This window comes from Protopterus annectens, chromosome 9.part0 (genome assembly GCF_019279795.1).
Source record: "Protopterus annectens isolate FY-2018-M chromosome 9.part0, PAN1.0, whole genome shotgun sequence".
Classification (NCBI taxonomy): domain Eukaryota; kingdom Metazoa; phylum Chordata; order Ceratodontiformes; family Protopteridae; genus Protopterus; species Protopterus annectens.
Genome location: NC_056743.1, coordinates 1,311,747,341 through 1,311,775,066, shown reverse-complemented (window position 1 = coordinate 1,311,775,066; position 27,726 = coordinate 1,311,747,341). Strand labels below are relative to the sequence as shown.

General features: G+C 36.3%; 1 protein-coding gene across 1 annotated transcript in view; it reads left to right on the top strand.

The window, feature by feature from the left end:
- The window catches only part of LOC122812033 (prosaposin-like), a 162,794-nt gene that overhangs the window by 117,816 nt on the left and 17,252 nt on the right, over positions 1-27,726 (top strand). Inside the window, exons 4-5 of the mRNA XM_044084276.1 lie at positions 5,191-5,368; positions 20,609-20,769. Coding sequence (XP_043940211.1) covers positions 5,191-5,368; positions 20,609-20,769 — 339 coding nt within the window. The remainder of the gene's footprint in view (positions 1-5,190; positions 5,369-20,608; positions 20,770-27,726) is intronic.

Here is a 27,726-nt window from a genome sequence, read left to right as displayed (position 1 = left end):
TTTTGCAAAATATCTCCACACTGCCACCTTTGCAATTTCCTTAAGATCTTCACATACTAAGAAGGTCAACTGATTTCCATTTGCAATTGCTTTTTCATATGATTTCAACAAGGTGAGTGTTAATTAATTATGTTTGATGGCTCTGTATTTATATAGTAGAGTATCTGACCATTTGACAAGAACTCATTTATATATATATATATATATATATATATATATATATATATATATATATATGGATCCATGTCAGATCCACGAAAACACACTTCAACAACGACTGGATCACCGAGTATATATATATATATATATATATATATATATATATATATATTAATATATATATATATATATTACAGAATGGAATGTATTCCCATGTGTGCAATACAGTTATAAAACAAAAATAAACATGTGTATAGCAGGGTAGCAAGCCCCCCTGTGCCCCCACACCCCCCTACATAAATATACCAACTCCGAGATTGCACCACATTGCAGAAATAGGAATTCATCCCATTTCCCACTACTCATCATTGTCGGCGATGCGTTGTATCGGTGATCTCATCACAGTAATCCGGTTGTCATTGAAGTGTGTTTTCTTGGAACTGATAGGTTCCCGCTGTATTTCATTGAAACACCCAAATACTGAAGTTCACAATATCAACCATAAAAGCTCAACTTTGCAAATGTTGACATGCTACTATGCATGTACTGAGCAACAGTCTAAGTGCTTGCAAAACATAAGTTCAAAAACAGCATAAGACATCCTTGGTAATTATATATCATTGCACAATGTTGGGAATATGCATATTTGCCAATCCTGAGAATCGTGATATCTTGCACACCTGCTGACCATTTGCGTCAACTAAATTTTGTGAACTTAACAGATGTCAACCAAAGGGTGATTCAACAATACTTAGTTCCCCCATATATCTGTATCTATTTATTTATTTCTATATTCATTTATTATTTATTTATTTACAGTTTGAGTACAGGGGAAGTCCACTGGGACCAGAGAGCCCTTTTTCAGTGGAGGCCCGGGGAGAAAAGCTCCAAGAAACAGATTACAGTAAAGATAGCAGTCCAATAAAAATAAAAGTACAAGTACAAATACATATCAAATAATACAAAGCGTGAGCAATATTGCCCATAGTGGAAAAATATTGTGCAGATACATTTTAGTAAATTCACACAGTTAAAGTCAAAAGTCAAAAGCTATTTGCAGAGTGTGAGAGATCGTATGGGAATTAGCTATAGAAGGTTATAGTCAGCAATAAGGTGCTTAGGAACTCAGGAGGATATTCTCCCAGGAGCTTTTGTTAAAGAGTTCTAGGTAGGGAGAATGCAGTTACATTTCCATTTGGAGGAAAGGTAGGCATAAAGCTGTTTTGAATTTGTTTGTGTTTAACATTGTCCTTAGTGTGGAAGGGAGAGTTCTTACCTAAGGAGAAGGAGAGGAGAAGTTGTCCAGCAGGACATTTAGGTTTGTGAACAGTAATTAAGTTTTGGTGTTCAGATCTGAGAGTTCTATTTGGGGTGTATGGGGGACAGATGTTAGTTAGAGCGGGGAATTTGGTTGGATTAAATATTAGTCTATGTGCTGTAGTGAGCTGGAGGAAGTCCAGGTACTTTGTGAATTCTAACCAGTTGAGGGATTGGAGAGTAACACAGTGATGAGTGGAATGTTTGGCTTTGGTGGCAAATTTAGAAATTTTGTTATAACAGCTTTCAAGTCTGGAAGTGATGGAAGAGGATAGGTTAGTTAGTAGCGGGGTGCCGTACAGAAGGGAGGGAAGGAGGTAAGAGGAGGCCAGAGTATGCCTGGTAGAAGTAGAGAGGAACTCGTTGTTCCTGTATAGCATACCTAGTTTTTGGCGGGTTTTCTTTATATTTTGTAGAATATGGATGTCAAACTTGAGGTGTTTGTCTATAGTTACACCGAGTAGTTTGGCAAAGGGAACAACTTTGATTAGAGAGTTGCTTTGGCTAAGGACTTGGAAGGAATTTTTATCAAAAGAGAAAGATTTTGAGGATGTGAATAGTAGTATTTTTAGATTTGTTAATTTGTTAGCATTGAGAGAAAGTTGATTTTGGCGCAGCCAGATCTCAGTAGTTGAGAAGGCAGTCTGAGTTTTAGATAAGAGTTTAGGGAGGTTAGAGGCACAGCAGGCAAGTGTAGAGTCATCTGCATATTGGATGACTTTTGCATTAGGAATATCAGAGTGAAAGTTATTGATAAAGATATTAAACAACATTGGTCCAAGGATGGACCCATGTGGTACTCCAGTAGGGGTGGGTAAGAAAGGTGAGGGGCCTTTGTTCCATTTCACAACCTGAGATCTATCTGACAGATAGCTTGAGAACCAGGAAAGAGTGTTTTGGGAGAGATTTAGGTTTGAGAGGTGACTTAGAAGGTACTTATGGGAAACAGTATTGAAAGCTTTAGAGAGATCTAGGAGTACTGTGGATACTAAGTTCACAGAATCTCGGGCTTGACTGACAGTTTCTAAGAATGAGAGTAGCGCTTTTATGGTGCTACATTCTGGTCAGAAGCAATGTTGGGTAGGGGTAAGAAGTTGTTTTTTAGTCAGAAAAGGCATAAGTTGGAGGTGGATGCATTTTTTTCTAGGATTTTGGAGATTGGAGAGAGAAGAGCTATAGGGCAGAAGTTTGAAATCTTAGTGTTTTTGCCTCCCTTATGGAGAAGAAGAATAAAGGCAGAAGGTCAGAGTTTAGGGACATAGGATTCCTTTATGGATCTATTAATTAGGATACTAATTGGGAGAGCTATATCATCGGCAGCAGACTTGAGAAAGGAAGAGGGGATGTTGTCAGGTGCATTGGAGCAGGGTTTAAGTTTGGATAGAAGTCTTTTTATGTAGTTTGTGGAAATGGGTTTAAGCTCAAACATAGGAAGAAATGATTTGGGGACTTAGATGAGGTGGAATGTAGGAAAGATGGGTCGTTGTTGGGAAAAGTTTTCATTAGGTCAGATAGTGACTCTATAAAAAAGAGTTGAATAGTGAGGCTAAGTCAAGGTCAGATTTAGTTGGCTTTGGATAAGGGTTATTTTTGGAGCCTGGGTTGAGGATTGAGTTTATGGAGTTCCAAAAATGCCTAGCATTTTGGGGATGGTTGGACTGGAGCTTAGTGTAGTAGGATTTTTTGTCTTTGAAGATTTGTTTTTTGCAAAGTTCCGGAGCTGTGTATCTTGGAGAAGGGTTTTGGGAAGTTTATTCTTTTGTTAAAGCTTCCAGGATTTGTCTCTTTGCATAAGTTGCTTTGTTTCTTTGGTTGGCCAAGGGGCAGTTATAGTTTTTATTCTTTTTTTCCTTGGTGGAGCTAGGGAATTTAGAGTGTCTAGGAAAGTAGAATTAAAGTGGTCTATGGCTTTATCGAGTGGAAGGATTTTTAGAATGTGCCAATTCATTTGTTTGAGATAGAGAAGGTTTTGGGATCAAATTTACTAAGTTTGCGGGTCTGAATATATTGATGTTGGTGTGGATGGCAGGTGGTTGCACGGTAAATGAAAGCTGGAAGGTGGTCACTAATAGAGTCGAGGATGGTGCCAGAGTTGGTCATTTTATTTAGATGGGTCTCTAAGCTCCAGTCAAGAGTGGATCCTGAAGGATTTGTTTTATTGGGTCTGGTGATGGAGTGGGTTACTTGAGTAAAGTTAAAGAAGTTAATGGACAGTGAGGGCATGAGACTGTTGATTTTATTCCAGTCGATGTTTACATCGCCTAGTATATAAGTTTCAAGGTTAATTTCAGCTGAGGCCATTGGAGTATGTCTTCAAGGGTTGAGACGTTATTTCCAGGTGGGATACAGAAGCTTTTGTGATTATTCATTTTTAATAGACCGACAGGTCTGCACTGGCGAATTTAGAAATGTGGTTTGGTAGGGGAATTAAGGTAAGGAGATTGGAATAGATTAATGCAACACTTCTGCCTTTTTTTTTGGGCGGTCACATCTAAGATTGTGAGGGTAGGATTTCTGAGTCAGAAATGTGGGGTAGTTTCAGAGATGCCTACAATGTCAGGTTGGTTGTGACTTAGCCATGCTTGAAACTGATGTGTTTTGTTGTTGAGACTGTGGGCACGGAATGTGAAAAAAAACATATATACATATATGTATATATATATATATATATATATATATATATATATATATATATATATATATATATATATATATATATAAAATCAACCACAGTCCAGCACACTAATAACAAATAGCAAATAAAGCCAACATGCCCTCGAGTAAATAATTCAATATAGGCAAATAACGAGCAGAACCCAAACTTTCCTGCTCATTATTTGCCTATATTGAATTATTTACTCAAGGGCATTTTGGCTTTATTTGCTATTTGTCATTAGTGTGCTGGACTGTGGTTGATGTATTTTTGGTTTGGTCTGAGCACCAAGTGTGGATCCGTGCACCGAAAGCTGTATGTATATGTATAGATCTATCTATAGATAGATATATATACAGATGTGTGTGTGGATGCACGACTGCTGATGATTAATTTGCATATATACATCTCATGTACTTTGTGCTCTTTATAATTTACTTACCTATGTTGTGACATTAGTTTACAGATTTTGTGCTATGTATGATAGTCTTTCATTGTGCATAAAATATTCTTGAATGCCATGCTATCTATTTTCTGATCAGTAAAATTCAATCGATACAGGAATTACACAGTTGACCTATAGTCAGAATTGAGGAAGGCTTTGCACTTTACATCTATCCTGCTGATAATTAAAGGTGAAAATGGAAGCATTTATGACAAAAGGCAGTTTAGATGGAGCAAGAGAAAAAATTTTAAAAAGAGACAGCAGAAGAAGAAAAGTAATGACAGAAAGAGAGAAAGAGTGAGAGAGGGACATGGAAAGACTGTTCTGAAGTGCAAAATGGAGCCTGACTTGAGTAATCTCATAAAGCTCTGATTTCAAACAAATATAATGCAAGCTTAATCCAAATAACCTGTTTGCTTTCAACTCTAAGTTGGTGGAATGGTGTCCTATGATATTGTCTGATGTGTGAGCCAGTGGTATAAATAAAAGCTTTTGTTCAATGATACCTGCAATGCAAACAGTAGACACCAGAAACAACTGTTTAAAAGTTTGTTAAATTTTGTCTCATTATCCATGACAACATTGAAAGATTCGATAACTTTTCTTTATCCTGCAGACTAAATTTGAATACGCGCTGAGACAAGCATGTGATCTCTTGCCATGGTACCTGAGCCCTGAATGTAAAATGATTATATCTGCTGTATCAGAGGCCATCAAATATTTGATAGAAAAAGGTGCAGATGCCAAAACAATCTGTGTTGCAGCCCATTTTTGTAACAGAAATCAACATGAAGGTATGAAAAAATCTATTACTTCTGTTTTTCTTTTCTGATAAATGTGCTCTAGTCTGCAACACTGTGCAAGTGTGTGCTGGCAAATTATGAGAAACACTTTAATAGCATCATTTTGTAAAATATTAAACAATTCATCTGGGATTTCATCATTTCCTACAGCCTTGTTATTAGAATGTTTTCTGGGATTTCATCATTTCCTACAGCCTTGTAATTAGAATGTTTTCTGGGATTTCATCATTTCCTACAGCCTTGTTATTAGAATGTTTTCTAGGTTCCATTTAACATTATCTGAATGGATGTTTTGTATATCAAAGAATATGCCATTGTAGGTTTAAGATATTATGGTTCTTCTTATATAGTTCTTATATATACTGCTACCAGGTTCCTATTAAATGATCGAAGATACATTCTTTCGAATGTGTCTTGATCGAACTTGAAAGCACGAAAAGGCAAAACACTGAAACGGCATATAAGTGAATTCTTTCCCTGGGAAAGAAATCGCTTGGCCACTCCCGTTACTTTGCCATTTTCTAGACTGTAGTGCAATCTCGGAGTTGATATATTTAAATGGGGGGGTGTCGGGGGCACAGCCCCCCCCATACACACTTTGCGTTATGTTTTACAATTTTTTTTTTGTGTGAACAGCGATTTTTTTTTGAAGCGTTCGAGATTGTAAGCTTTTGCTTACATGGGTTTGATAAATCATCATTCGCTTTTTTAAACATTGTATAATACAGCACCACTTGTTAGAGTGTGTTTTAAATTTATAGTTTTAAAGATTTTTCCAGTAAGCAATGAACAAAACATATGAACCAATGACAAACTGCCCAATTCAAAACTTTTCAGCTATAAAAGGCCATTCAAACTTCTGCCATTACAATCCACCAATATCAGTCGATATGTACAATCTCTGCAGAAGTAAAAGTCATCTGAATAATTCCACATTAAAGAGATCTGAAACTAATGAAGAGGTTATTGCTAGAAATCTTTATATTTCAGTGTTTTATCTACAAATTCAGTGTTTATTGCCCTTGAAGAATAAATTGCCTGTTACATTAACAAAATGGCATATACACTCACACACACACACACACACACACACACACACACACACACACACAGACACACAGACACAGACACACGCACACACACGCACACACACGCACACTCACGCACACACAGACACACACACACACACACACACACACACACACACACACACACACACACACACACACACACACACACACACACACAAAGAAAACTTTATAGCTGAGGAGTTTTGGCCTGCTTTGTACAAGTTTGTCATTTTACATGTTAAACTGGATGTTCTTTCTGACACAGACTTCTGGGCAAGGTATAAAATGTCATTAGATATGTAACTGATTCTTTCACACGTTTGTTTTGTGACATCTGATCAGCTAAATTTTCCATTTCAGAATACCATCGCTTTCCAGGTAAACACTGCTATTCTAATATATCCAATTTCATTTTCCTCTCTGTGATTGTTACATATCCTGCATACTTTATAATTATCATTTATATAAGCAAAAAATGTGTTTACTTATGTATATTTGTCATATTGATGCTTTTCTCCTGGGTCTCTGTTGAAAAGGGACTATTGTGCTCAGTCCAACTATCACAGTCAACAAATGTAAACCAAAATAATAAAAATAAATGAATAGTACACATTCATAACTTTGCATGGTATAATTTGACATTGTTAAGGTGCATGGTTCTATGGTACCCCGTTTTGCTTGTAGTCAGTTATATCATTTTACTATTTTGTAGTAGTTTCTCCACCAACCACAGGAGCCACCTCCAGGAACTTGGAAGACCTAGAAAGGCCATATGAGAAGTTGGACTTAACTAGCATGGGCTAACGAGCAATCAGGCATTGTGGATGTGACAGGGAGGCTAGTCTACACCTACACCAGTACAGGCACTGGGTTGGGAATGGGAAAGGGAATGGGATGGGAATGTGGAGGGCACTAGACACTAGGAGAAACTACTGGCCACTCAGTCTCAAATGCCCTGCTTTCATGTTTTGGCACCAAGCTGTTAGCTGCCATTCAATATACAAAAAAAAATTACCTCAGCTGAGCTCAGGATCTTCTTTTTTGCCTTTTACTCTGACTTTACATGTGATGGGCGGCCACAGTGGTGCAGCGGTTAGCGTTGCTGCCTCACAGCAAGAGGTTCTCCAGTTTGATTCCCAGCTGGGGTGCCTTCTGTGCGGAGTCTACATGTCCTCCCTGTGGTCACGTGGGTTTCCTCCGGGTGCTCCGGTTTCCTCCCACATCCTAAAGACATGCTGTAGATGGATTGGGCACTCTAAATTGGCCCTAGGTGTGAGTGTGTGCATGTGTGTGCTTTCTGTGGAAGGTTGGGTGCTGGGCTGGCAACTCGACACCGTAAAACTCCACTGCCAATCATGAGCGGACAGGTGATCCACTGTGGCAACCCCTAACCAGGAAAAAGCCAAAAGAAGAAGAACTCTGACTTCATGTGTGATCAACCTACCTGACAGCTTCAGCTGGCTTCTACAAAACTACATGCTGCTGCACTCTCTCTTACTCTTTTTTGTCACAAAATTAAATCTTCAGCCCGGGATACCAAATACCATCTGCCGACTGCCTGCCGCCCACTTTCATCAAAATTCTACTGCAACTGTTAATGGTCGGGGATACAGTATGATGAGGAATTCATACGGATCCACCCACTTTCATCAAACTCTACTGTAGTTGTTAATGGTCATTTGAGGAGGAACTGAGGCTCGCTCGACATATGGATCATGTCACTGCAACCTGCCAACCTGCAATAATATTATATCTCCTCCTCCGATGTAGTTTTCACAGAGAAAAAAAATGTAAGTTGACATGAAAAAATGTACAGATTTTTCCAGTACATTTTCCGATTTCAACAAATGACAAATAACTTAGGTCAAAATCCAGGGGGTGTGCACCCCCTTGCACCTGCCTGCAGGCGCCCTTGGCTGTGGTAGGCTTAGTCAAGGTAAAGCATACATATTATTGGTCTGTCTCTGTTTGAATGGTACAGCAGTTGACCTAACACATGTCTGTCTCCTACCTGCTCAAAATCAGGTTCATATTTATGTTTTTCATATGTAGTTTACACTCCAGTATTGTATTTTCTCTTCTTTATTCTAATGGGATCATAGCTGAAGAAGAGGCCCTGGTTCCAGTCTACTTATGTTAAAAATAAATAAATAAGCAGATATATAGACACCTAAATGATAAAACAGGAAGCAGTATTTGGAGCAATGACTAGTAATCAGTCTTGATATTTCATAAGAGGATGTAACTCATATATTGCTACAAAAACACATAGTTACAGCACTTGATGAGAAATCAGAGGAAGTGCTGGGAGCATATTGATAGGTCTGGAAAACAGATAGACAGACAGACACATTCAACTAATAAATTTAACAGAAGAAAATATACTATTAACGCATAATCCATAATGGATTTTATTATGAATTCCTTGACCTTGAGCTGTATTTTGAAGAAACTCAGTATAGAGGACTCTGTGCTGTAAATATTCAATTGAAAAAGTAGGAAGCAGGCTAGCTGAAGTTAGGTATAGGCTCATAGGTGATTACTAGGCTAATGACATAAGAGCTTTTACAAGCCTAGCAAATAATATGCAGGATATGATAGTATTATATGTTAATTCCCCAGATATGGGATGGGGTAGTATCAGGATAGTGGGTCTTTGTGTGTTGGAGCCTTGAATCATTTTACAGACTGTGTCTGTCCATAAGGGACATGGGAAGTACCCTGGTGTGAATTTATGGTTCCCCATACATTTATCCAAATTGTGTTTGAAGAGAGTGAGGGTCGGGCTTTGTATTATGAAGATGGAATGTTTATTCCATAGACAAGATAGCTTTTGGGATACACATCTGTCTCTCCAGCAAGTTCTGTTAGAGTCACAAATAAGGTTTGTGGCAAGGTATATCATGAAAGTTAATGTAAAAACCCATGGTAGTAGTGCAAATGATAAGGAGTACATCAACAGAGATGCTAATCAAAAGTATGTTTAATTAAACTAAATAAGTAAAGTGCTGCTAGTAGGCAACAACATGTATGAATCACTAAGCAGATATGGTATAGTCAGTAAACATACATGGATCAGTTTTCATTGACCTTACAAAAGTCTATAACCTTTTAAATTATGAATTACTACTAATTTATCTCTTCTCAGCAAATATTAACTGAAATGTCTTCCTATGGTGAAGGGCTACCACATTAATATACAGTTAGAACTAAAAATCAGGTCTGCCATCTCCCCCTTCACAACTTTTATCAAACGGGTTCCTTAAGGATCAAGTTTATTCACCACTTCTATTTTTATTGTTTATCAATAAACTTGTAATAGACCTGTCTCAGATCAAAATCATTCTTTATACTGATGATATTGTTCTGTATAGAACCCACTCTTCTCCAACCACCATCCAGGACCACTTAGAAGAAGACCTTATCCACTTGGCTCACCAAAAACAAACTTATGTTAAACTCTAAAACAAATGACATGAATGCTCTTTGGCACAAGGCAAAAATTCTCATCCATGTCCAAATACTGTGCCATACAGTACAAAAAGCATATAACCCTTGAAATACCACACACTTTAAATACCAAAAGATTTGGCTGGACCAAAACCTACTTACAACATCACATAAAAACAGTGAAGTCAAAAATTAACTGAAAATGTATTCTCATTTTGTCTCTCCTGAAAGCAGAGTTGCCATTGGTAAAGATATTCTACCAGCATAACTCAAATATAGCCTACTAATTTAACTAATGCATCTAAACTAACTAACTAACTAACTAGTTAACTAACTAACTAACTAACTAATCTTTACTCTTGCCAGACTTCAGCCTCTAGCATCTATCCCAAGAAAGGATGCTAACACAGTGTTCTGTCCAAAGCAAAATGTCATTCAATTCTACAAAGAAGCACTCTGCTTCTACCATTCACATGGAAACACCAGAGCAATGAACATTTCCCTTTTTATTGCTGTTGATTAACAAAAAGGATGTCTAGCTGCAACCTAAGATCACAGTCTTATAACACTTACCCTAATACTTCATAGAAATAGATTATATAGCACTCACCATAGCTCCTCAAATCTGGTAACCTGCAGAGGGGACTTCATCTCACTAAATATCCATTCACTTCCCAGCAGCAGTCCTCCTCAGTAAAGCCACCTGTGCATGGTACAATAAAGGATCCATTATACAGGGGCCTCATTTTCCATTTACATCCAAAATGGGACCTGTGGTTAACCCCGTATTAACTGCTCAAGACCAGATAACCATTTTTTTCTACTTTCTTCTTCCTCCTCCTTCTCTGGTCCTTCTCACATCTCCTTCCTCTGTTCACCCCCGCCCCCCTGTTGTCTCACTTCCCTCTCCATTTTGTCCATAATTATAGCATATATGTTCAACCCTTGTACCCAGTAGTTATAGTTAAATTGATGTCTGTGCACATCTCAGATGTCCATCTTAAATAAAACAAAAGAAAACAAAAGTACAACCATAAAATCTATTTGATATTTTATCTCTGTTTTACACAAACACTCAGCCACTTGCCATCCACTTCCCCATAGTAAAGTACACTCTCTCAGCAGTGCTGCCCATCAATGACTAGAGTACATCTAGTTTTTTTTAAATTTCTACTCAAAATTTTAAATCCACTGCCTCCACGCCCCACTCATTCATACTCCCCATCATGATGATGGCCCACCTTCAAGCAAATACATCCATAGCTTAAAACACTCTGAATAAAACACTATGAATTTGTGCGTACCTCAATACCAAACTGTCATGTATCTTCCTATTTGATGATTTAGTAACCTATTACTCCATTCAAATTTCTCACTTACGTGACACCTATTTTTTATTTAGTATTTTATTTAGTAATAGTATTGCACTGCAATAAATCCATGTAACACATTATGATAGCTATTCACAAAGTACATTCATACATCTGAATGACATTTAGTAACAGTCTTGCACTGTGAAAAACCATTGTACCACAATAAAGTAGTTAATTCTACAGAAATTCACTCAAACTGCTCCATTTAAGTGATTCAATCAACTATTTGAATGACTGTTAGTAACACTGCTATAAGCCCGTACACAACTTTAGGATATGCAGTCTCACTGAGATCAAATCTCACCACCAAGAACTGTCATAGCTGTGGATGCTTTCAACAGGGGTTCCATGTACAGTTCAGAAATGTATTTAATGCATTTATTCTTTAAGTGAAGGAATATTGCACATCTTTACATAAAACAGTAATCAAATAAATATAGAAATGGCACAAGGTGCCACAGTTCAAAGCAGTTGCTAATGCATCTTTATACTCCTGTAATGGCCATGGGCTCCCTTGAACTGTGAGTTTATGGGGCCACCCAAATTGCCCCTATTATAATCTGCACCTTCTGCCACATTACACTCTTGTTACTGATGATGTAACGGTTCTTAACTAAGACTCAGGAAAATATTCCTGCTTATAGTTCATGCCCACAGTATTGCCAGTTGTATGCAGGGTGATTCATTAAGATAAATGTTAAATTATTTTAAATATAGACTATCAAAGATAATCAAAAATGGTACAAGTTTTGAATCTAAAAAAAGAATAAAACCATGACTGTGACAGTGATAACCCAAGACTGACACATAACCTGGGCACTGGTGAAGCTGGTTGTGGAGGATGAGGCTGAGTGGCACATGATAGCTGCTTGGGCTCTATCATCTTGAGTGGGGAAGGAAGCCTTCCTGTGTAAACAGATGCAGCTGAAGGAGCAGGCGGCATTACATATTGACACGAGTGTACCCACAGCATGTTCATATACTGCAGGTGGTATTACATATTGATACGTGTGTACCCACAGCATGTTCATATACTGCAATCAGGAATAGATGCATGAGAGGAAGTGTCACTGGTCCCATCATTGTCGGGGTTCAACTGCATGTTAAGATATCATTAGGGGTATAGAAGGACCAAAAGATACAAACTTCTTGAAGGATGCTGTTGGCAAGCCCCACCTACATTTGCCTTCATCTGGTATCCAAGACATGCATGCAGAAGAACTAGTAAACAAATGGTCTTATGGAAGATGGAGCTTGTTGCTGAGCAGCAGAGGTGGGGCTTCAGTTATGAAAATAGAAGAGAGCACTTACCTTCTGTAATCTGAACTCAGTGTTGCAACATGTTACAATGTCTGCCCAAATGCTGGTGCTGGCTTAACCACTTTTGTCCTGCATAGTCCTGTAGATAATAGTTGGTAAAAATACCTGCATCAAAACTTCTTCATGTAAAAGTGAGAAACCTTTCCAGCAAATTCACTACCTAGTAGTTGTTCATACTTATAAAGTCTTCTACATATCAGAGTCTTGAATTAAAAATCCTCTTTCTGATATGGCAATAACTCCAGCAGTCAACCAGATTCCCAGGCTTTATTACTGTTATGAAGTGCTAGAGAGAGTAGTACTAAGAAAAGTGTCCAGCTTATCACCCAGTAGAACACAATATCTACGTCTACTAATACAGGTATCCTTCAAACTGCTGAATTATACAGAGTGCACAGCATGCACACACACCTTCACACCTGTTATGAAGCTGTTCATAAACCTAGTCCTTGCTGAGGTAACATCAGCATCAACTTAGTTACTAAAAGTGTGTGTGTGTGTGTGGGGGGGGGGGGGGGGTTGAAAAAGATCTGAAGGAAGTCAAAGATATTTTAGTAGTATCCACAGATGATGGTCTTCAACCTACTTTGTTTACAAATGATTGTAAGTCCCAGCATACCTAGGGATCTTTGTCTTTAACAGAACCACTAAGTAAAGTCACTACTTGGTTAAAACAAGCTCATATAATGCCTCTTTGCAAGGGATGCCCAACTGACACCTGTGTCAGTTACAGATTAATATAATTTTTCTGCTCAATGGTTACAATTATGGGAAGTCTTACATAAAACTAGTGTAGTCTATGCTTTAGCAGAATATTGTTGGTGAAAGATATCTCAATTTTAGAGCATGTCATACAGCTGATGCTGCTCTTTTCTGTTTACACATTTTTTTACAGAACAGCTCTGTAAGAATAAGGTTACCGCAGCATTAGCATAATTTTTTTAAGCTTAGCTATTAACCTGAGCTCAGAATCAAATGATGTACCTTGTGTTGATGAATTGAAGATCTTAACCATCTTGCTAAAACCCTCTTACAGGGCATAATTGTCAAACCAGCAAGGGATTCATAGTTACTAGGCATCTTAGCCAAAGGAGGACACCCTAAGCATTGCATCAACCCCATTCCCCTTAAAGGGCACTGCAATATCCACACTCCATCTACATGGTATGGGAGTAAAATCCACAGCCATCTGCACCAAAGTTAATTATGTTATCTGTTGTGTTACTAACACTGTATTCTTCGATACTTCTTGACATTTTTATGTTGTTATGCAATACTGAAATTTTTTACTGTGGTGGTGGTACTGCGGTAGCATTGTCACCTCACAGTAAGACGTTGTCCGGTTCGATTCTCAGCTAGAGCGTCTTCTGTGTTGAAGGTTGTGCATCAGGGCTGGCAACTCAGCAAGTAAAAATCTACTGCCAATCATTAACGGACCGGAGTTCCGCTGTGGCGACCCCTAACTGGGAAAAGCCTAAAGATACAACAGCAACAACATTAGCTTTACTCTTTTTACTATGTGAGAATTTTAGGTAGGCTATTTCTACACTAAGTTGAGTATGGCAGCCTGCCAGGTTACTAGAGTGACAGCAGTCATAATAGACAATAGTCAAAAGGCAAACTGGAGAAGAAGGGACACTTTTCAAATATTTGCTCTGGTGACCAAACCATCTAGAAATAGCACTGGGATCAAAGCTACTTAAATTATAGAAACAATTTTTCCAATAGAATGAAACTGTCACTAACCTTCGTAGGCATCACTGAAGTCCCACAAGGCCAGAACCTGGGATGGCCCTCCTGTTGTAAAAGGAAGTAGCAGTCCACAAAAATCACAAAAATTGATTGGCCAAAGAAGAGTCATAAAGATGATAGAGTGGACTATTAAGGATAAGAAATAAATTATGTATTGTTACTATTATGTAAAAAGCCCAGAACTTCCAGACACAAGATATACAAAATGATTAAGAGAGAAATTAGAGGAAAGAAAAATACTTCCACAGGAGAAAGTGTCAAAAGCTTCAAATAAAAATTTGTGTTCGTTAATACGACAGATTTTTGAAAAACATTATATAGATGAAGAAACTTTGATCTGTTTGGAAAAAGAAGCATCTAAGGAAGTGCGAAAATATAAACAACAAAACTAAAGATAGTTGAAAAATATAAAAAAGAAATATGGACATGGGGACGAAAGAGAGATTTGATATGATGCAATATTTATGCAAAGGAGAAAGCCAAGTTAACTAATATAGAGAAGGCAGCCCCAAAGATATTCAAAGAGAAATACAGGCAAAGCCATCCAGATATGGAAAATTTCACAATAAAACATTAATATCACAGAGATGTGATATGGAAAAGAAGATTAGTAAAGCAGAAGTGAAAGAGATAAAAGTTGAAGTTATGGTGTGCCTGCAAAAGTGAAGGATTTAATGTAGAAAGTCTAAGACAGACTACATCACAGCATGATGGAGTGAGTGCCCAGAATATGGAAAAGCAAGAAGATCGGGAGACATGTGAAGGAGAAATATGGACATGGGAAAGGAAAAGAGATTTAATATGGTGTAATATTTATACAAAGGAGAAAGCAAAACTAACCAATACAAAAAGAGCAGCACCAAAGATATTTGAAGAGAAATACAGGGAAAGGAATCTGGACATGGAAAACTTTACAATATAAAAAAAAGAAGACTAAGAGGAAAAGTAAAAAAAGAGATTAGTAATGGAGAAGTTAAAGAAATAGAAGTTGAAGTTATGGAGTGCCTGCGAAGTGAAGGATTTAATGTAGAAGGTCTAAAACAGACTACATCACAGCATGATGGAGTGAGTCCCCAGAATATGGAAAAGCAAGAAGATCAGGAGACATGTGAAGGAGAAATATGGACATGGGAAAGGGAAAGAGATTTAATATGGTGTAATATTTATACAAAGGAGAAAGCAAAACTAACCAATACAAAAAGAGCAGCACCAAAGATATTTGAAGAGAAATACAGGCAAAGGAATCCAGATATAGAAAACTTTACAATACAAAAAAATAAGAAAACTAAGAGGAAAAGTAGAAAAAGAAATTAGTAATGGAGAAATCAAAGAAATAGAAATTGAGGTTATGGGGCAGCTGCAAAGAGAATGATTCAGTGTAGAAGAATGAATACAGAAAGTACCACAACAGGATAGGGCAATGGATACCCAAATGAAGGGGAAACCAGTGGAACTGGAAGCAATTGGTCAGGTGCCATATCAAGATATTTTGGAGCCTTCCACGGGAAACCAGTATAAACATTCAATTGAAGGTAGACAGCAAGGAAAGGAATGGGAAACTGTGGAAACTCTGATGCAGTCAATGTTGAGGAGTGATAGGCCAGTGAGTTCCCATATGACAGAGCAACAAATGACACAGGATGAAATTGAAGAGAATGTGCCACAGGAAGATGCCATAGAACTTTCTATAGAATGCCTGCAGGAAACAGAAAACAAGGGATGTGCCCTCAGTTTGGAAGAAAATGAGCAATTGATTACCATCATGGAAGAATCAAATGGCAATTATGACAAGAAGTATCACTGTTAGAAGATTATAGAAGAGGAAATAGATCAACAAAAATACTAAGAAGGATAGATGTGAATAAAGCAATACACAGTATTAGAACAGACCAGGATCTATCATGCACTATCACAAATAAATAAAAAATGTCAGCACAGGTGGAAAAATAAGCAATTTATTGATGACCCAAAAAAGTTTTATAGAGAATTGGAAAATGAGGTAAAAAGAATTGAAAGACCGCCAAAAAAGGGGGAAGTAGAAACATTATGGATCAGAATCTATGAAGATCCTGTGGAACATAACAAAGATGAAAAATGGATAGAAGAAGTAAAAGAAAAAATAAGAAGTTTAAAGCTACAGGATATGAAATGGGATGAAATAGCAGCCAGAGAGATCAAAACAAAGTTAAGAAAAGCCTCTAACTGGGACACCCCAGGCTCAGATGCAGTACCTAACTTTTGGTTAAAAGTATTAACATCTTTGCTCAAGGATTTAGGCATGAGTAATAGCTATTTACATGCGCACCCCGAACAGACATAACACTGGCTAAGACCAGGCAAAACAATCCTCTTACTTAAGAGTGAACCAGCAAGCTACCCTAAAAATTATAGACCAATTACTTGCCTTTTGACAACATATAAACTATACATGGGAATTGACGCTGACAGAGTTTATAGTCATTTAGAAAAAAAACTCAATTATGGCAGTAGAACAAAAGGGCAATAAAATAAAGTCATATAGAACAAAGGATCATTTGTTGTTAAATAAAGTCATAGTGGAGAACTACAAAAAGGAGAAGAATCTAAGTGTGGCATGGATTGACTACAAAAAAGCATTTGATAGAATCCCACATTCATGGATAAAATGTGCTTAAAAATGTATAAGATACACCATACACTGAACTGATTGACTACATTAGAGTAACTATGAAACAATGGCAGACCACTTTGCAATTAAGCCATGATAAAGGACAGATTATTATCCCAGGGATAAAAATTCAAAGGGGGATATTCCAGGGCGACTATCTGTCACTGTTGCTATTATGCCTTGCCATTAACCCATTAAGCTGTTTACTTAATGGCTTAGGCCATGGCTACAATTTGGCTCCTAGAAAACAACAAAATCTAATGACTTTTCATCTTCTCTTTGTTCATGATTTAAAACTGTATAGCTCATCAGATGAGGAACTGAAAGCACAGCTGCAGGTTGTCAAAACCTTTTCAGATGATATTAGAATGTCATTTGGTCATGATAAATGTGCAAAAGCAACCTTTATAGCAGAAAAACTGCAGGATCAGGAAAACTTCAGTTTGGGACATGAATGTGATATAAAAGAACTTGATCAAGAGGGAGTGTATAATTACATGGGAAATGATGAAGGATCAGAAATAAAACATGAACAAATGTGCATAAAACTCAGTAATGAATACTTTAGAAGAATTAAATTAACCCTGATAACATTATTGACGTCTAGGAACAAGATCCAAGCTATACATCAATTTGCTCTTCATGTCCTAATGTACAGCTTTGGAGTGATTGACTGGCCCCAAAAAGTGTTGGATAGATTAGATATTAAAACAAGAAGAATGCTTCATGCTCACCAAATGATTTATAAAAATCAGTGTATACCAAGATTATGTATTCCCCATTCCGAAGGAGGGATGTGCCTCCTTGAAATTGATTACATGTATAGATCTGCAATTGTGGGACTCCACACATATCTACTGACCTCACAAGATCCAAATGTAGTGAAAGGTTTGAAACATGAGGAGAATAAATCTAAGATGACTTCTCTGCTTAGGTTAGCAGAAGCATATCAACGTCAAACAGGAATGGAAATCAAACCAGACGTAGATAAAAACCAGGCAGCAACTTAATGTGCTAAAAAACAAAAGAAAGAAGATAAGGTGAAGGACCAGATGAGAAGGCAAGAAATGTGGAAAAAACATAAATATAGTTGCAAGTATAAAAAACTTCTGGAAGAGCCTCATGTTGATTAAGAACAGAAAAAAATCAGAATTATGTTTTTTTTATTTCTGGGTTCCACTATAAGAAGTGGAATAAAGTTTGGAGTCATTGTTGATAAAAAACTAAAATTTAACGTTCTTATACAACATTCTGTCAGGAAAACATATTAGATATATGGCATCATGTGCAGGGACAGATGTTACATATTTCAGTATCAGAATTATGTTTTTTTATTTCTGGGTTCCACTATATGAAGTGGAATAAAGTTTGGAGTCATTGTTGATAAAAAACTAAAATTTAACGTTCTTATACAACATTCTGTCAGGAAAACATATTAGATATATGGCATCTTGTGCAGGGACAGATGTTACATATTTCAGTCTGGTTTGGTTAATTGGTAAATTTAATTTTTGGGGCTAAAGATCTTTTTGTTTACCTTCCTGCTGCTGACCACCAGCTGCCTCCTGCCCTTTTCCTTATTAACTATGTCTAACAGACCTGCCTTAGCTTTTCCAGGCCCGACCTGACTCATGTCCAGGACTAGTGAGGCTATCAAAGACACTGGAGCAGTGTCATACATTGGTTGCAGATTGCACACTGGCTTCCACCACCCCACAACACCCTTGTGAGCTCCACAGTTGCTGCCTTTGAGAGGTGCATCCTCACTTCCACAAATGCTCAGCCTCCTGCCCAAGTGGTATACCAGGCCCTTAACACTGCAATCGCAGCAAGCCTAGGTAGCTTCCCTCTCCCCAGGATGGGAAATCAGATATTGGCCATTCCATCCCACCCTCACCCTTCTAGCCCTTCCAGAGTCCATGCTGTTAGTTGAACATGGGTTATCTAGTCATAGGAAGGGCTTTATCCCTCTGATTCATGGGATCAGATGGGTTAAACCTTTCTTAATATGTTTCTACTTACTTTAATTGACAAGCATGCATCCTCAGATAATAAAACAGACATATTAACTACAGATATCCAAGTAGACACACATCATTGTCGTTTTCTGATATACCTAATCCATCAGGAATGGGTAAAGAACCTAAACATTGCCTATCTAATAGTATCACACAAGTTGTTCTGGGCCACACTATTGCTATCCATCTCACACTAAAGCAGCATGTATCAGCAAGGATTATCTGTTCTGCTGTTGACAGCTGGACTGAAACTGTACAAAGAGTTGTTAAATATGGAGATGACATATTTCCCTACTATGTAAGGCACATCTGGCAAAATCCTAGAGACAAAAGTGTGGTATTATCAATCTCAACAAAGAATAGAATCATTAAAGTGGATATATATTTGTTGCATCACACATTTGTCACCCTGTTCTTCCTACCTCTAAGCATAGTCATATTTCTGATTGACTCTGTTCTATGTAATCACAAAGCTAGTTTCTTCAACTTTTTTCCACCTTGTTTTTCCTTCCCCTACCCTGTATAATGTACCATCTGTATTCTCTGTCCTCTTTTTCCATACTGCCTCTATGTTTTCACTATCATAATTACTTTTCCTTTCTGTACCTGACTGCGCTATCTGCTCCAAATTATAATTCTTTTTCTTCTTTTTCCATACTTAGAATTACAGAAAGTTTTTCCACCTAGTGTTGCGTCATGGTAAGTTACTGACAATGTTATATAGATAATGCTATACTATTGATACTCTCTGTATTAACTAAACTGCAATGGCAAATTTCAAACCTCTGCCTGTTCTTAGCCTGCTTCCATTCATAATTTATATTATATTTACACACAACTTTCTAAATGATTTTTGTTTTATCTGCCACAAGGTATGCACCATCTTACAGCGAATTATATTATTTGATATTTGTGAAGCAGTCTTTCTGGATATTTAGAATATTTCTGTATCTAAATATCATGTTATACATTTTTGTGTATATGAGGTTCATTTCAGCAGGCATCTACTGAAAATGGGCCTGGCCCATTTAAAAAATCCATGTCAAAATGTCAAAATGTAAAATGTCAAAAAATAAAAAAAGAAATAAATTAAATAACAGAACTAGTCAGTCATGGATCCAGTTCAGTCACAACAGGGGCAACAAGGGGAAGGGCAAATGCAGTATACAAGGAGCATTTTATAGTACTGAGTCCAGCACCAGGCTTTTTGGTGACCAGGAATAACTGGGTACCCCTATCACCCTTACAAAAACAATACAAATATGGATACAGGGAACATGCAAACTCTGTAAAGACAGTGGCCTGAAGCAAAAACTGAACCCTCAAGCTGTGAGGCAGAAAGCCTGGCAAATGATCTGCCATGTTACTTTTTAGCTTTCTCTGTTTTTTTTTTTTTACATATTTTGTAATTTGAACCAGGTTGTCCGCGTTTGTATCCAATAAGCTTTTTTGTACTAAGCCTATCACATGTCTGTGTGGTAATATGCCTTTTATGTATTTCACATATCAGAACATTTTGATAATCTCTCTTAGCAAGTATATACCTTGATAAGTGTGCAGAAAAATAGCATTGTTTTGCTTGATTGTGTATTGTTTTACAGAAGTACTCCTGTATGATACCTTAATGGGTAAGACTGACTGTGGAGCATGCCAAAGCTTTATAACCCAAGTGAAACCACGTGTGACTTCAGACATCGATGAAGCAGCTCTGACTCAAATTTTGGAGAGGGTCTGCAGTGATAGTTTTTATGATCATCCTGAAGTGAGTATTTTTTAGATGTTGTCCAGGTGCTAATACTTCTACAGTTACCTTAAATAGCACTATGTGCACTAAATAATCAAAAACTTTCAGGAATGTTTGAAAAAAATCTATGACTGTGTTAATTTTGTTCTACTTCACCTTCAGTAATGCCTTACGTTTCTAAAAACTCTTGCTTTCTGCCAGTCCTATTGAGAAAAAATAAATACTGTAATAAATTGTTTATCACGAGAAACACAACAATACATTTTAACTTCAGTTATATTATAAAGCTAGTATGTGAATTCAGAGGTTAATTTCAGTAGAAAACATTTTAACACTTAAATAAATCATACTAGTCAGATCAAAACTAGAGGTAAAGTCTGGGTTACAGATGTCTGTGAAGAGTGAAAATATACTTGGTATGCACAAAAGAATGTGATGTAAGTCAGTTTAAGAAAAATACGTGCTGAAATGGTTAAAAGAAAACAGACATGAACAGTTTTAAGTGTGCAATGCCAACCTATTTGGTACATCATTCAGGTACCGGCAACCTAGCAGTTAAGTGCAGAGTATTCAGGTTACAGGGCAGCACAGTGGTGCAATGGGTTACATTGTCATCTCACTGCAAACAGTGTCCTGGATTGATTGTGGGCTGGGGTGCCTTCTGTGCTGAGTCTGCATGCCCTGTCTCTGTCCAGGTGGGTGTTCTTCACTTACTTCAGTTTCGTCTTGCATCCCTGGAACATGCAGTAGATGGATTGTTAACTCTAATTTGTCCATAGTTGTATGCATAGCATGCACATTTATGTGATACAGAAGAAAGGTCTGACAGTCACCTTCCATGCCCTGTTACCATGAAAACTGAGGCCGGTTATAGCTTTTGTTGTAGTCACTATATGTATCACAAATTATATAACAGCATTGAGAGGATTAAGGTTGTGAACTGCTAGCAATCTTCAGAATTTAGTCCGGGGTTTGTTTTCTTTAGTATCAATTTGACTGCATGACTACAAGCAAGTCTTTTTATACAGACTGAGCTCTGAAGTCACCCCTGAAAACAAGCCTTGTGTCAAAGGGTTTGTCTGCTTAACATAAATGTGTGTGTGTGTGTGTGTGTGTGTGTGTGTGTGTGTGTGTGTGTGTGTGTGTGTGTGTGTGTGCAGCGAATTTACTGGTGAGTCTATACGTCTCAAGGCAAAAATGATGGTGGTATAAAGGAACCAAAACTGGAACAGATTTTAACAACTGCTCTTATAAGGATTCCAAAATGGTGGACAGCATGTAGGCACACTGACAGTGCAGCTCCTGCATTCCTATACTATAATCTGACTTCAAACCAGCGCATCACTTGGGAAAAGTATACCAAACATCAATGGATTAAAGCAGAAATATGAGTACTTACTTGTTTCATCTCTATTTTTCAAAAATTCTCTCATTCTGAAGGAAAAATAATTACTTGTTGGAAACAGAGCCCTGAACCACATGGTGTGGATTCTTCAAGACCAACAGATCTAATAAGAGGAAAGTAAGAAGAAAAACAACTTTCATAACAAGACTTATCATTTAAAATTCTGCACTACTACTAGGTATCTAACTATACAAGATTAATGGAGAATCAGCCAGATTGGATGGAAACTGTAATCACAAAAAACAAACTGTCTGCAATTACTACTCCTGAGAAAGAAACCACTACTAAAAGGCAAAAAATTAACAAGCAACAACAAGAAGCTGGTAAAATGTGTCAAAGACTAAAACAGGAACAACCTTTAATGCTGGAGGATATGAAAGCTGCTTTACAACTTTTACAAACAGAAGTGCAGGGTTTCTCTCATAAGCTAACTACATTTGGCTCTACTCTGGACAATTAGCTAAAAATAAATGAACTGCAACAAAAAGCACAACCCTATGACACCATAATTAAAGAATTACAGCAAAAAATGTTAGGCTTGGAAGCTAGAAGCCGGAGACATTATTTTATCATAAGAGGTATTCCAGAGAGCTTTGATAATCCACAACTTATTCCAATAATAAAAGAAATACTAAGCTCTCTTCTGACTAATAAAGATCTCCTGGATGAGATAGTGATTGAAAGAGGCCACAGAGCTATAAAGCGTACACAAGCAAGTGATCTTCCAAGACAAATCTACATCAGACTGCTTAATTCAGCACATGTTCAACAGATACTGTCAGCTTATAAAGTTAAAAAGAATGTTACATGGAGAGCACATAAAATTACGATTACTCAAGATCTCCCTTTAGAAATTAAACAAAATTGACAGAATCTCAGTAAATACTGCACTTACCTTATTGAAAATAAGATTTGTTTCCAAATGAAATATCCTGCAACTTTAACATTTTATTACAAAGAAGAAAAAATATCCCTGGAAACACCTGACCAAGCAAAATCCACCTTTCTGCATCTCCTCAAAGTAAATCCTGCCTGAAACAACTCTTTTCATATCTTTTGATCCAATAAACAACATTTGGAAGGCTAAACAAGTGCTACAGCTTCAAAGAACTACAGGATAGAAGAAAATACCACTCTTATGGGAAACTTCAAGCAAAAGGATGTGGAATGTGTTCTAAATAACTCTGCTTACCTGCCTGTAAAGAAACATTTTTACTACACTGAAATACTTAAGGCAATGTCTTTTAGTAACTGCCTTCTACATTTATAAGCTGGAAAGCTACCTAACACTGACTGCATAGAGAAATTACTTTAAAGTGCATTTACAGCTTGCAAAAAAGGAGTGTTAAACTACATTTAAAATAATGGGATATAACCTTTGATATAATAGCTTAAGTAGTGTAAATACTAGACATTAGTAGTTTCAGTTAAAATGTATAATCATTAGTCTATTGGCATAATCATTGAGTTGCTTTTAAGTGTGTCTAAGAGCAAGATAAAAAAACATTTCTCCTTTTTTTTCTCCCTGTTTGTCCAGTAGATGGCACTGGTTAATTAATAATATATAAGTTCACAATGATGTGCTTGTATGGCTTGTGTTAAATGAAGTTTCCAATGCATTTTAAAGAACCACAGTTAGTTGCTGTTAGCAAAAATAATGCAAATGTTGTTGAATTTTAAAGTGCTACCTTCTTTAAATGTTTAAAATGTATAATCATTATTCTACTGGCATAACCGTTGAGTTACTTTTAAATGTGTCTATGAGCAAGGTACAAAAACATTTCTCTTTTTTTGTTTCTGTTTGTCCAGTAGATAGCACTGGTTAATTATTAATATATGAGTTTGCAATGATCTGCTTGTATGGCTTTTGCCAGTGCAGTGTTAAGTGAAGTTTCCAATACATTTTAAAGAACCACAGTTAGTTGCTGTTAGCAAAAATAATGCAAATGTTGTTGAATTTTAAAGTGCTACCTTCTTTAAATGTTTAAAATGTATAATCATTATTCTACTGGCATAACCGTTGAGTTACTTTTAAATGTGTCTATGAGCAAGGTACAAAAACATTTCTCTTTTTTTGTTTCTGTTTGTCCAGTAGATAGCACTGGTTAATTATTAATATATGAGTTCGCAATGATCTGCTTGTATGGCTTTTGCCAGTGCAGTGTTAAGTGAAGTTTCCAATACATTTTAAAGAACCACAGTTAGTTGCTGTTAGCAAAAATAAGGCAAATGTTCTTGAATTTTACAGGGCTGCCTTCTTTAAATGTTTAAAATGTATAATCATTATTCTACTGGCATAACCATTGAGTTACTTTTAAATGTGTCTATGAGCAAGGTACAAAAACATTTTTCTCCTTTTTTCCCCTGCTTGTCCAGTAGATGGCACTGGTTAATTAATAATATATGAGTTCACAATGATGTGCTTGTATGGCTTTTGCCAGTGCAGTGTTAAATGAAGTTTCCAATACATTTTAAAGAACCACAGTTAGTTGTTGTTAGCAAGAATAATGCAAATGTTGTTGAATTTTAAAGTGCTGCCTTCTTTAAATGTTCATATATTGTACTTGTTTTTTGAAAATATTGTTTTGTAAACTCTTTAATAACCCTTGAAATGTTAAGAATTATAATATGTTGCTGTTACTACAAAACTTTTTATAAAAAGCTAATTTTCTCTTTCTCTCTATATAATATCTAAGGGTACAATTAACATACTATTTTAAGAAGTCTGAAAATGAATATGGAGTACATAAATAAAAGGAGTGGGATGGGCACAGTCTGTTTTCTGATAACTGTTCGCATTTGGAACAGGATGGGTATTAGTGACATCCCTCTGATAAATATTTACTCCTTGTTGCTAAAAATAATAGTCTCTTTTAGTTTCTTAACTCATGCACATTTACTAATACAGAGGGATGGGTGGTTAGGCACCTATTTAGAGTTTAGGAGTACAGAAGTCACAACATTTATTCTTAAGATAAATACACTAACAGACAAAGTTTATCACTGTATTTTTGGGTATCAACTAATGAGAAACTTCAACAATATAAATAAAAAATTATAACCATAGACTCTTGGAATGTTAAAGGGATGGTAGATAAAAATAAAAAAAATTAGTCATGCACCTCACATACCAAACTAAGGCTGATATAGCTTTTTTGCAAGAAAATCACTTAGATGACCAACTTTGGGTTAGGGAAAGGAAAAGAAAATGGGTTAAAACAATAGTTGCTGCAAATTATAACTCTTTGTCCAGGGGAGTGGCCATTATAGTAAATATATCCTTCCAAGGAGAGATTACTTCCTATGAAGCTGACTCAAAGGGAAGATGGGTATTATTTACTACCAAATATCATACTTTGAACAAACCATTACTCTTTCTTAATATATATAGATATATATATATATATATATATATATATATATATATATATATATATATATATATATATATACATATATAGCCCCTGTTCAAATCAACAGCTCTTCATTTATGAAATCTTTAATATACTAGACAAATACCCAAATCATCTGTTTATTTTAGGTGGGGACTGGAATGCTTTACTAAATTTAAATGAGGATAGAGCACATAATAAAAACAAACAGTCACAATTTCCCACTACGCACTTGAAGAATTGCAAAATACATTTGAACTAGTTGACCCTTATGTTAAATTTCAGTATGATAAAACAATATCAAGATTCACTTTATTTTCAGCCACTCACAAAATGTGGTCCAGGATAGATGCTTTTCTAATTTCCCTTGCTTTCCTTTCTAACAAATTAAATTATGCTGTATCACCTACAACTCTTTCAGATCATTCCAAAATTAGACTTTTAATAAACTTTCAAGCCCATAAACAAAATATTTCCTATCTCAATACCTGGACATTAAATCCTAAAATTATATAAACCCAAGAAACAACACAAGAAATTCAGAATGTCCTAGCCCAACTCCAAAATGATTTTATATCCACTCAAATTCCATATGACATACAATAGGCGGCTACCAAGGTGGTCATCAGGGGTATTATTATTCAAAAATCTGCATGGCTCAAAAAAAAATAACAATCTTAAGAATGAACTAGAGTATCAAATAAACACTGCTGAACTAGAACTTCAGGAAAAATATTCTAAAGAACTTGAGGAAAAAATAATTGATTGGCAAAAACAATTACACAAACACTATTTAGAAAATATCTCCTTCTTAAAATTAAGGTCAATATATCAATACTCAGAATGGGCTCAAACACCATCAAAATTCTTAGCTAGACTAACTAACATAAAAAGTAGACCTCCTAGGATCAAAGAAATAAAATATGAAGGACAGGTGAAATATAAAGACCAAGATATAGTGGACGCTTTTGAAGATATTTATAAGAAATTATACAATATACCCTTATCACCATCTACAGACAGATCTGAGGATTTTATACATAATATACACTTTCCACAAATTACAGAAGATCAACGGAAACTCTTAAAAACACCGTTACAATTAAAAGAGATAAAAGCTGCAATAAACAAACTAAAGCTAGGTAAATCCCCTGGGCCTGATGGATACACATCTGATTTTTATAAGTTATTCATGGAACCTATCTCCAAAGTTTTATTAAAAGTTTTCAACTATATAATACAATATGGTATAACAGACAAATATTTAAATAATTCCAAGACAGTGTTGATTCCTAAACCGCATTCTGACCCAACAGATCCAACAAATTATAGACCAGTAGCCCTCATAAACACTGATCTTAAGATATTAGCCCATGTTATAGCAAATAGACTTAAGAATATACTCCCCTCTATTATTTCCCAACAACAAATGGGCTTTATGACAAACAGACAAACAAGTGACAATACCCTCCTCTTAGATACCATTGTAAGACTACTTAATAGTGATAAATGCCCCCAAAATGCCCTTACAGTAGATGCAACCAAAGCTTTTGATAGAGTAAACTTACATTTTCTCTTTAATATACTGCCTCTATATGGTTTTCCTCAAGAATTCATTAAAATGATCCAGGTTCTGTATCAGAAAGCTTCTAACACTATACAGGTAAACAAACTTATAACTAACCTTATACTCTTATCCAATGGTACAAGACAAGGATGTCCTCTTTTGCCATACCTATTTAATCTTTATCTAGAACCCCTCCTTCTGTTTATTTCTCAAAAAAACTTTCATCATATTCCCAGAATCCACAATACAAATCTTATATACTCGGCCTTTGCTGATGACTTAAATATATACTTCCAACTCCCCACTACTGACCTTCCAAAAATACTTAAAGCTATTGATGAGTTCTCGGTGATTTCAAACTATAACTTAAATTTAAACAAGTCACACATATTTCCCTTCAATCCTATAGGTCATAAAGAATTGTACTTTTCCATGAGTGAGATCAAAATAAACTATCAGATAAAATATCTAGGAATACTATTTACTTCGGACTTCAAAATATTATAAACAATAGCATACTAATTACATGGACTAGTATTCAAAACAATATTGATAGATGGAAGAACATCAATATGTCTTTACTGTCAAAAGCTAGTGTCAAGATGAATCTT